At 55.8% G+C, this 11,741-nt stretch overlaps 1 protein-coding gene across 2 annotated transcripts in view; it reads right to left on the bottom strand.

Moving 5' to 3' along the window:
- Positions 1 to 610: 610 nt before the first annotated feature.
- KCNIP3 (potassium voltage-gated channel interacting protein 3) overlaps positions 611 to 11,741 on the bottom strand; it is a gene marked incomplete at its 5' end in the record, with an annotated part of 78,128 nt that continues 66,997 nt past the window's right edge. For both annotated transcript variants that reach the window (XM_080812678.1, XM_080812679.1), the window contains 7 exons: positions 611 to 832; positions 1,459 to 1,521; positions 2,195 to 2,299; positions 2,974 to 3,081; positions 8,246 to 8,316; positions 8,572 to 8,641; positions 9,093 to 9,217. In XM_080812678.1, coding sequence (XP_080668804.1) covers positions 785 to 832; positions 1,459 to 1,521; positions 2,195 to 2,299; positions 2,974 to 3,081; positions 8,246 to 8,316; positions 8,572 to 8,641; positions 9,093 to 9,217 — 590 coding nt within the window. In that variant the 3' untranslated portion in view covers positions 611 to 784. The remainder of the gene's footprint in view (positions 833 to 1,458; positions 1,522 to 2,194; positions 2,300 to 2,973; positions 3,082 to 8,245; positions 8,317 to 8,571; positions 8,642 to 9,092; positions 9,218 to 11,741) is intronic.

The raw sequence follows: 11,741 nt of genomic DNA, 5'->3' as shown, positions 1-11,741 counted from the left end.
GTGGACTTAGCAGACAGTTCCCCTAAGATTCTCCACCAAGAAACCTAATCCCTGAGCTTGAGAGGCCCCCTTCCCAGGATGGAGATAAGACAGTCCAGTGGCCTCTTACCACTGGAGCTTGCCAGTGGAGTGACAGGCATCCTGGGACCCCAGGGAAGTGTTTCCAGGAAACAGCAGGCCGTCTCCATTCCTACCTCTTTCCCTGTCCCAACTCTCTTGACCCTACTGTCCGGCAAGTGTCCTGCGGTGACAAGCATTCTGGGAGTGTAGTCGGTGGGCAGGGGAGTGGCTGGGGGACAAGAAGGCCAGCGTAGCCCCCACAACCTGGCCCGTGTGGGGTGGGAAAGAAGGGTGATGGGAGGGAGGGGAGAGGAGACTCACAACAGAGGGGCCTTTTGGAGACTGGACCCTCTTCTGTAGGGGACCTTGAGCACTTTCCAGACAGTACCTCGCAGCCAGCAGCCTGCAGACATGGCTCGCTCAGTGCCCACTCCGGGGGCAGCCCCACTGCACTGGCCTGGACAGGGGCTGGACCCAGGTGGTACGGCTCTTATCACCTGGATCCGGCTCCCAGCCAGCCAGACTCAGCCCCTCCCTGACCTCTGCACCCCTCTCCCAGCCCAGAGGAATAGGCTCTATGTGTGTGTGTCTAGAGCAGACGGTTCACTTTTTGCAAATATATTAGAAAAAAAGTTTCTCATGGAAGCTGCTCCCGGCAGGACTGAGATTTCTTTGGGGGCAGAGGTGGCACTGGCCACTCAAGGACCCCTCCCCCCGCCACGGCCTAGATGACGTTCTCAAACAGCTGCATGGAGCTCATGATGTTCTCATCCTGTGTGGAGAGAGGAGGAGGAGGGGCCCGGTCAGACCCCGGGTGGGCGGCGCGGGCCATGTCCACACTGATCCTACCCCGAGCGGATTCCTTCCAGGGACTCGGAAGCCCGCAGTGACCGCTCTGTCTGTCTCCCTGGGGGCAGGGGCAGCTGGTTGGGCCCAGCCTCTCTTCTGCCCTGGAGCCCGACTACAAGCACCTCCGGGGGCTGCTGACCTGCGGACAGACAGACTTCCTTGGCTGCACTCAGGGGGAGGCCAGAGGCGCCTGAGAGGCCGCTCTGGGAGTGAGACAGGGGAGGCACACGTCATGGCCCCCAAGGGTGCTCTGAAGAGGAAGGTCAACAGCAAGGCCAGGGGAGGCTCCCCGCGCCTTTCTTACAGCGTGACCCCGTGCTGCAGGCCCAGGGGCCCAACCGTCCTCCTGATGGCCTGCGTCTGCCCCTCTGATGTGAGGCCCTACAGCGCAGTCTGAGGGATGGTGAGTCCGTGGGCTGTGGGCTGGCAGGAGCGGGTGGCCAAGGGATGGGCTCAGACCAAAGTGTCAACATGAAGTCTAGAGGTCGGGAGGGGCTCGGGCCGGCAGGGGCAGGACCCTGGGTGTCCTCGACCCCTGATGCCACCTACCTTCTGACAGGTCTCCAAGAACTCATCAATGGTCACTACCCCGTCCTGATTCCGGTCCATTTTCTGTAACCCAAGCCATGGCCTCAGTTAGTCTGTGGGTCCCCTCCATCCCAACCTGTCCCCTCTGTCTTCTATGTTGGATCTGGGCCACATGAAGGGCCCTCCCTGGCTACCTCCGTGGCATAGCTGACCTCTCCGGCACCTCCCCGGCCTGTTCCCCACACCCAGCCACTTCCCAGCAGCCTTCTCGGGCTTACCCTTCCCGCAGTGCATCCCCACACCCTTCTGACCCCCTCACCTCCCTGGCAGGCAGCCAGGCCGGACAAGAGCACAGCACGGGCCGCCAGCAAATGGGAGGTGGAAACTTCAGCCCCTTTCGTCCCCATGGACACGGAGCAAGGTCACCCCAACCCCACTCCTCCTGCATGGTTTTTCTGGAGGGGCTGGGAGAGCTCTTGGAAGGCACCAGAACAGTGGCCTGGGGTGTCAACTGCCCCGGAATCCACAGGCCCTGGCGTGCCCCAAGAGGAGGCTCGGTGGGTTGGGGAGTAGAGGTGATGTTTTTATTTGTTCCCAAGGATCCTGACAAGCCCGGTGGGGGATGCAAGGTTAACCTCCTCGTGGGGGGAGGTGGGCTCAGAGAGGGGGAGTGGCCTGCCCAGGGTTGTCCTAAGAGGAGGAGCCCGTCCCTCCCCCATCCGCCCTTCTTCTCAGGGTCCGGGGCTAGAGTTCTCACCTGGAAGAACCTCTCCACATGCTCCAGGGGCGCGTCCTCCCGCAGGACAGGGTACGTGTGGCGGCCCATCATGTCATAGATGGACTTCATAATGGCCAGCATCTCCTGGAGGGGGGCCGGGGCGGCTGGCATGAGCCCGGCTGCGAGGATCCCCAGGGCCCAAGGGGAGAGGATGCCTCTGAGGAGGGAGGGAGCAGGAGGGGAGCCCCAGCTGGACGGAGACGGGCTCACCCCCATCTAGTGTACCCAGCGCAAGCCTCTGACTGTCTAGAAGCTGGAGCTGGATTTTAATGCACCATCTCCAAAATCTGAAACTGTAGCGACTCTTTCATATACAAGAAAATGTTTGGGCTGAACAAAACCAGACTATACGCCAGTATGGCGAAGACCGCCACCTGCCTGAAAGAACCACACTGCCTCCCTGACTGGGGGGAGCCAAGACCAGCTCCTTCTACCCTCTGTCCCCAGCTTCTCCACTTGTGTCTCCCTCAGGACCTCCCTGTGAGGAAAGAATGAACTTAGACTCTTTGTCGAACTAGACCGAGCTGCGTGGGGAAGGGCACAGAACAAGCCCCATGCCCCCTGCACCCAGGCATCCAGGACCAAGAGCCTGGAGAGGAGGAGAATCCCCTGGCTGCTATCCCCACCAGGGCGGGGCTGAGAGCCACGTCTCTGAACAGGAAAGGGAGACAGGGCCAACAGGGCAGCAGGGAGTGGCGGAGAGAGACTGGGAGTGTGGTGCCAGCAGCAAGGGAGAGGGGCCCCCCACCGCCCTGTACCTCTTTGGTGATGTAGCCATCCTTGTTGATGTCGTAGAGGTTAAAGGCCCACTTGAGCTTCTCGTGGACTGTTCCTCGCAGGAGGATGGAGAGGCCAACCACAAAGTCCTACGGAGGGAAGGGAGGGTGCAGAGTGACAGCCCAATGCCCAGACTTCATTTCCACTTTGCTGTGTGGCCTCACACCACCCCCCCCCAGGTGAGGAGCCTTCCTTACAGCACAGGCAGGTGTCTGTTAGGTCAACACAGTATGAGTGTATGCATGAGTGTGTGCGCGCATGCGTGTTTGTGTGAGTGTGTGTGCTCGCATGCATGCATGTGTGAATGCGCACGCACATGCGTTTGCGTGAGTGTGTTTGCACAAGTGTGTGAGTGTGCATGTGTGTGTGTGAGGGTGCGCGTGTGCACGCATGAGTATTTGTGCACAAGCGTGTGTGTGGTGGGGATGGCATGGTGGCTGGTCCTGATCTTCTCAAGTACAGATATTCAAATACGTGGTGTCTTAGACCCATTTAATGCATGAGTACAGGCAGAGAAGTCCCACGGTGCTCTTTTAATAAAGGGGGTGTCCATAAAATCTTTAAAAAAAATAAAGGGGGTGCTCTACTTTTAGTTCACCAAGGATCTGCAGGTCAAGGTGCTGGAGAACTTACAGCTTAAAAGCTAAACTAACAGAGCTCAGCTCTGGGGTCACAGCATGCCCGTGTGGGACAATCATTTCTGAGGTGTGCAGATAATTTATTATACTGTTTCACGAATGTTCCAGCGGCTTTTGTGGGAAAACTCCAACTGCTCTCACAGTTGGTGGAAAGCAAGCCCTTTCTTCCAGTTCCTGGAAGGCTTGCAAGGTGAGCCGTCCTGCCCCATGGGGCCCTCCCAGATTCTTCTGAAAGAAGGGAGCAGAGCTGGGCTGTCCTGGAACAGTGGAGGATGACAGACAAACTGCAGGGGGCCGGGCTGTGCACTAAGGGGTTGGGCTGCCCCTCGAACATCAGATTTTCTGGATCTGAGGAGGCCTATACCTGGGAAAGGCTAAGGGAAACAGGAAAGCAACCTGGAAGAAACAAAACTTATTCCAGGAGGAAAAAAAACTTAAGAAAAATGACTAGAAGTAGAGATTAGACGTCTGTCACCCCCCCAAAATAAGAATAGGATGCTACAAAAGGGGAGTAATTGAGAAGAAGAAGGAGCTCTTGGGAATTAAAAATAAGAAAACAAAATGACAGACTCAGAAGAAGTTTGGAAGAGCACGTGGAACCTTCCATAAAGTTACATGAAAAGGAAAAATCTGGAAAAAAGAAAAGAGGGCAATGAGAGGTCCACTCCAGAGGAACCACCACTCGTGCACCAGGAATTCCTGGGAGAGTCGGAGGAGATGGAGGAAAGCAGGCCAGAGAAGCAAGGAAGGACTTCCCAGGATGGAAGGCTGGGAGCGTCCTGGTCCTGCCGAGGCCAAGCATAGTGCACAGAAATGGCCCACCGGGAAAGCCCCACCATGTGGCCTGCAGGCACCGGCTGCAAAAAGAGGGTCCTACAAGCTTCCAGAGAGAAAAACACAACCAAACAGAACAAACAAAATCAGGTCCCGTACACAGGGTTAGGATTCGGCACGCTTTGCCCCTGGTAAGAAGCCGTCGAAGTGTGGCCACCGCCATGGGGAGGGAGGGCAACTTCCCACTGCGGCTTTGGAATGCAATGAAGATGCTTCCAGACATCTAAAGCCTCAAAAGTTACCTCCCATGTTACTCTTTCATAGGAAGCTGCTCAGAGCTGTACCCCTGAAAAGGGAGAATAAAGCAAGGAAGAGGAAGATGAGGAATTCTGGAACCAGGGGACCCAACCCCAGGAGGAAAGAGGCTGGGCAGCGTCCCCAGGGAGGTGCCCATCCGGATGACTGGGGAAAGGCCTGAGGTTGAATTAATGATGAGATCACAGGCCCCGGGCAACTCAACAAACAGGACCACTGTTAACTGGCAGCAAAGTAAGAATGTGTGCAGGGAAGGAAAACGTAATCAGTTCACGCCATCAGAGCAAACCACAGTTCTTGTCTCACCTGAATCCTACCATTCTGGAAAGCCAGGGGATATGGGAAAGGTATGTGTGCCCGTGGGAGACCCAGCTCCTTGCCCCCCACAGTGGAGGGCCAGTAGTCTAGAACTGGACAGACACTGGGGACACAGGTGCTACCGGGGACACAGAGGCAAACGGTGGCAATGGGCTACAGTGGAAGGTGGCGGCCTCCTTGGGTGTGTGGGTGGGCGCCTCACGGCTGCTCTTTCAAAGCACACCCTGTCACTCTACTGGGCTCGTAAAGTCCACCGTGCGTGTGTCAGTGAAGAAAATGTTCAAGGAGAATCAGGTGATGGTTCCTACCTGCCTAAGTTTGGGGAATCATCACTGAAGCTCTTGCATGAGTTAATGAAGAGGTACCACGTCCCCAAAATCACGTCTCTGGGATCTGACAGGCTTCCCCAATGGGACGCAAAGGTGTGGAGTCCCATTTTGAGGATGCAGGGAATGGTGAGACCCACGTAGGGCCTCCCTTCTCATGTGAGCCACGGTGTGTGGGGGGTTGCCAGTACCACTACTCCTCCCCCCTAATGCTGCCAGCTTGTCTTCACAGACCCAGGCCTGCCTGCCGCCTCACAGCCCTCAGAGTCAGCCACAACCATCTGAGGAATGTCTCCATTCCGTGTCCTTAAGTGTGCAAGTAGATCAGTGGTGATGGTACTAAGCCAGAGACGAGTGGGAGTGTCCCTTGCGAGGCCACTTGGACTTTCCTCCAAAACTCACAGAGTACCCCATGTCCTGCCAGCAAACGTCGGAGGACTTGGTAGACCTAAACTTCCAGCCCCGCACAGCACAGTTTCATGTGGGACTGTCACGAGCTGTAACCCCCTGACCCCAAGGCAAATGAAGTCTCTCGCCTCCACAGCCGTTGCTCTGCTGTCGTGTCCCTGAGGCAGAGCCCAGGGAGCCATGGCACGGTGATACAGGCCTCCGCTCCCACACCGAGAAGCCCCCGAGTGCACACGAGGGGTCTCCGCGAGAGTACAGAGCAGGAGCTCAGCCAGAGCAGGGGGGCAGAGGGTGTGATTACGGCCTGCACGTTCTCTCTAGTTACTGCCCCCGCGTGGGGTTTGGCCAATGAACGACACAGGGAGGGGGTTCCTGCAGAGGGAGCTCAGGGAGAGGCGGCCGCCCCTTCCTCCAGACACACAACCAGCCCCAACTCCGAAAGAGCAGCAGCGTCCTGGCGAGACGAGTGGGTTGAATGAGAAAGGCCCTGGATGGCATGGAGGGTGCATCGATCTGCAGGCACATGGCCTGGGCCTGAGCTGGGGAGGCCAAGACAGGCTCCCTCCTGTGGGCAGATCCCAGAAGACCCAAGAGGAACCCCGCAGCAGGCCGACCCTGGGGGGGACGTGGGACCGCTGCTCCTGCTTGGCAAAGATGAGGCTGGCTTGGGTGCTGTTCTGTTTTCTGGTGCTCTTTTCGGTGAGGGTAGGGAAGTTACGATATTTTACCACATCGATACACTTTAATTAATATGTGTTTTGTCTCTCAAGAATATACAACAAGGACTGGGATCATTATAAATATCCAGAAGCAGACCTGACTTTCTGTTTTAGGGGCACAAGGGCACAAGGGGCACAGACTCAGGTGAGCCAAGAGCCACCCCCACTCCTCAGAGTCCTTCCTGCCATGGGGACCCCAACCCGTGGGGCACCCAAGATTGGGCCCTGCCGACTGGAAGATCCCCAAGGACACACATCCCCTCCTCTCTTTCTGAAAAGGCTTTCCTAGAGCAGAATGCTGAAATCAAGATGGTCCTCAAGATAAATATACACATTAGGGAACCAGAGGAGCTGACCTCACGGCAAAGAAGCCCACGAAAGCCCCTGGAAGGCCCCGGATGATGCCGGAGATGCCTGACCTTCTAAGAAGGCGCCTGGCAGAGGGCCTTTGGCACCAGTGCCCCCAACTCAGCCACTGACAGCACACCCCACAAAGACCCACCGCCTACTGCCTGAAAGGGCCCACCAGACCCCTCCCTCAGGGGAGGAGAGCAAAGACAACAGGGGGGGTGACTGAGACCTTCCTGACACCCACCGCGCACCAGGACCCTGGCGAGCTGTCAGCTGATTTCTGAACAAGGAAAACTCTCTCACAGAGCTCTGGTTGGGTCCATCACACGAGTCCTCCCCACCCTTCAGTTCTGGAAATCTTAGCTGCCCCCTCAAGGATACACAAGAGCCTGGTCACAGGGCAGGACAATCAGTTTTTCCTGTCAACCTTTGCGGTGCTTGGGTTTTTGCCACGTGCGGGTATCACTGAAGACAGGACAGATGACGACACTGGACTCACACAGGCGCTAGCCCTGAGCCCGCAGCCCGGGGGCGGGCGGGGCTCCTGCGGTCACAGGACAAGCCTGTGGCCTTGCCGCCCCCCCTCCCCCACGCCGTCGGTGTGCAGGCTGGCCTCGGCACAAAAATCAACCCAGCAGCATTACCGACAGGTTATTATTACACCCCGGTGCATCCAGGGGCTCCCTCCTCTGCTTTCCTGTCAGCTGCCCTTGGCCCTGGAAGCCGAGCAGGGTGGTTATCGATCAGGCCGGGCTCTCAGCAAGGTTCTCCTCTCCAAAGAGGTTTCAGCTTTTCGCCTGCGGCTATTTTTAGGGGCCTGGGCTCCACAGACGGGGCCTCTCTCAAGTGGTCCCATGTGGCCAGCCGAGGTGGAGCCCACAGCGGGGCCAGCCGGCTCGCGGGCCCTGCAGAGCCCAGGCAAGGCCCTGGATGGGGGGGGGGGGCAGGTGTTGGAGGCGGGCACACCACGCCTCACTCACAGCGCCCACTCAGGCTGCCTCACCTGCCTCGGGACAAAGGGCTAAATTCTGGAGCTGGGGGCCTGAAATCCTGCCAGAAGCACAGACCCTTGAGTGTGTGCCCCCTTTTCAAATGCAATTTCACACTAGGTTCCTATGGCCTCAGTGTGCCTTTGCAGGTCTCTTGGCTTGGTGGGAGAGAATGGAAGAAAAGGCTGAGTGAGAATGGGGGCGGGGGTCAGACGGCCACATCCCATTGCCCTAGCTTCACAGTTAGGCCCAGGGCCAGCCCAGCACAGTCTGCTCCTTCTCTGAAGGACATAGGGGACCATTCACACCCAGGATCGTGCCTGGCCACTGGAAGGCCTGAGAGAGGCCTCAGGGCAGGGAGATCCACCCCGGAGGGCTGCAGGGGCAGGGATGTGGGAGGTCGTCGGGGACCTACCTCAAAGCGGATGGCCCCATTCCCATCAGCGTCGAAGGCATTGAAGAGGAAGTGTGCGTAAGTGGTGGCATCTGGGGAGAGCAAGGGTGAGCGCTGGGGTGTGTCGAGGCTCCCACCCCAGGCAGCCCTGCTGGGGGTTCCAGCGGCCTCCAGAGCTGGAGTTCCCCACCCTTCCACCAGGACAGAGGCAGCACCAGGCCTCCGGCAGGCAAAGGGTGGAAGCAAGGATACCCTCCCCGTAAAAGTGACAGCCACTGTTTATAGAGCTGCCACAGGGGGGATGTGGGGATTTGGGGAAGAGCCAGGGGGCCTGGCCTCAGACTCACCTCCTTGAGGGAAGAACTGGGAGTAAATGAGTTTGAAGGTATCTTCATCCACCAGGCCTGTGGGACATTCCTGCAGCAGGAAGTCACCCTTTAGTGACCTCAGCCACCCCCAGCCCCACACCAGACTCCACAGGGCCAGGCTTCTCCCCTCCCTCCGGGGATACTGCTGCCTGAGATACTGCTGGGTGCTTCTAAGCCCCTGAGCTGGGGAAGGTCTGGCCGTGGGGCAGGGTAGTGCAGGAGCAGTAAGTGGTAAGTTTCACTGTACGCTCCTCCCCTGTGTCAGCATTGGGAACACACAGAAAAGAGGATGGTGCCTTCAGAATACTGATTTGGAGACCGGACCAACCCCAGACAGCTCTCCCACAAAACACAAGACCCATAAGGGCCCCTGGGATATTTGCTGAGCCATGGATAAGTTTCTAGAAGGTCTCCTTGGGTCAGGATCCCTCCTTCCTGGAGCCTGGGACAGGAGGACTAGGTGGGTCAGGGCCTGTCCCGGAGGGATGGGTAGCACTCACGTTCTTGAAGCCCCTGTAGAGGGACTGCAGCTCCTTCTTGGTGAACTTGGTCTGGGCCTGCAGCTGGTCCAATCCCTCCGGCTGGTGGCGCACTGTGGACAGCTCCAGCTCACTGTCGCTGCTATCTGGAAGGGGACACAGACCGAGGGAGGGTGGAACAAGTGCCCCTGCTCCTCCTCTTGCTCCAGTGTGGGAACTAGGCCATGTGCTAAAGTAGGGGTGGAGGGTTCTCCTTACATGACTACCATGTACGTCCCCACAGGCTGTGCACTGCACAAATGGAGTGGCTATGATGGAATGACACACACTCAGAGGAGTTGTGCCTTATGGCTGCTCTGCTGCTTTGCTCCTCATGCAGAGTAGGCCCCTTCCACTTGCCTCATCTAGAGTGTCTTACCCTCTCAGCCACATGTGGGATGGGGGCTGGGAGCTGGTCTTATCCTAGAGAGCCACTGGACAAAGGGAGGTGGGAGAAAAAAAGACAGCAAGAGAAGCTCAATGGACCTCAGCCTTCGAGATCCAATTCCTGGACCACCTCCTCCACGCTGCCCTCCCTGATTACCCCCAGGAATGGGCGGTCACTGCTCTTGGCCCAACCAGCCTAACATGCTGCTGCTTGGCTGCATTTGGTGTGAGGGTGTCAGTCACATTTGCATAGGAGGTCAGACCTCAAGGGCCCATAGGGCAGGGACAAGACAAGACCTTTCCTTTAATAATAACACATCTAAATGTTAATTAACCACGGTTATCTTTGCAGGGAGGGAGGAAGTCAATTTCAGGTAATCTTTACTTTCTTATTTGTGATTTTTTTTTTTTTTTACATTTTTCTCATTTCTTTTGGTACAGCGTGCATCACTTCTACAACACAAAATCGAGCTATCGACAAAACAGCACTGAGAGCTTTGCTGAACAGCAGGCTCACGTAATTACAGAACTTCCCACTGAAATGGGCACCACGATCCCCACTGCGCTGCCACCACCCCTAGCCTCCCCTGGCATCCCGCACAACAGTGACTGTGTGATTATCTCATGGCTGCTTGCTGGCTCCCACTGCACAGGAAGGGCTATGAGCTGCCCTGCACCAACCACCCCGTGCCCACAGAGGCAAGTGCAGCACCAAGGGGGCAGCGCTGCTCACCAGAACACACTGAGCCCTGTGCTGGGCTGCCCAGCACCCGGGCCTCTCCCACGAGTCCTGCTGGCTCTTGCTCAGGGCCACGTGCCCTGCAAAGGGTCTGGCAATCAGGCTCCATTGCCTTGGTCCACGCATGTTCCTGATCTCCAAGACAGCGCTTTCATACCTTTCTTCTCTTTAAATTCCCAGTGCCTCCTTCCCCATCCCTTCTCAGGTTGCTTCCTACATCACTGAGAAAACAGAAGCCCCGGAAGAAAACTTCTCCAAGCTCCCACCCCATGACTACCCATCTACCTTTATTGGCCCAAATATCACCTGCTTTCCTTCTTTCTCTGGGAATGAACTGTCCCGGTTCCTGGCCAAGGCAAACCCCTCCACCTGCATAGTGGGTCCCAACCCCACTGTCTCCAGCATGGGACTGCAGCAAGCCTTCCCACTCTTTCCGTTTTCCTCATCTTCTTTTTGCTCTCCCATCTGGGTCATTCCCACCACCATGAGGACATACTGTTAAATCTGGCAATCCTTCATCAAATGAAGTATAGGCAAACCTTGCAAGCCAGCCACTCTACTCTGGGTAAACATCTCAGACAGAATCTCAGCCAGCTAAGGGGACTGTACAAGGATGTTCATAGCAATAGTGTGTTTTTTTTTAAAGATTTTATTTATTTGACAGACAGAGATCACAAGTAGGCAGAGAGGCAGGCAGAGAGAGGGGAGGAAGCAGGCTCCCTGCTGAGCAGAGACCCCCCCGATGCGGGGTTCGATCCCAGGACCCCAGGATCATGACCTGAGCTGAAGGCAGAGGCTTTAACCCACTGAGCCACCCAGGTGCCCCAGCAATAGTGTTTTTGATGGGGGAGTTGGAGGCATCTCAGGCGTGCATCACAGGCAGGATGGGGGGGCACAACATGGAGGGTGCACGCCAGGGAGAACTGTGCAGTGGATTAAAGGGACACATAGCATCATAAATGGAGGTTAAAAATCAGTTGCCTACTTCAACTAAGAGGCAGACATTCCAGAGTGGATGAAAAAGCAAAAGACCCAACTATAGGCTACTTACAAAAGGATACCCTTAAATCACAGATTTAATGTAAAATGTGCGTGCAGATGTAAATTAGAAGAGTAGAATAGATAAGAAACCTGGTATGACTATATTACTAGTAGAAAAAGGAGACCTCAAGACAAAGGTTATGACTAGAGACAAAGAGGAATATTTTATAATGCTATAAGGATTAAATCATCAAGAAGACAGAGCAATATGAAACATATACATATACCTAATGACAACTTTAAAACAACTGAAGCAAAAAAAATTCAAAACTAAAGGGAGAAACAGATAAACCACAGTTACAGTTGAAGATCTTAACATGCTTTCTCAGTAAATGGTACAAGTAAAGAAACAAAAGATTTGAAAAACACTATCAACCAATTTGATCAAATTAATATTTATAGACCCCTACCCCCAACAACTATAGAATACACGTTTTGTGGTTCCCAACATGTATCAGATTTTG

This window comes from Martes martes (assembly GCF_963455335.1).
Source record: "Martes martes genome assembly, chromosome: 9".
Classification (NCBI taxonomy): Eukaryota; Metazoa; Chordata; class Mammalia; order Carnivora; family Mustelidae; genus Martes; species Martes martes.
The sequence above is the reverse complement of the archived record's forward strand: the minus strand, read 5'-3'. Positions and strand labels throughout refer to the sequence as shown.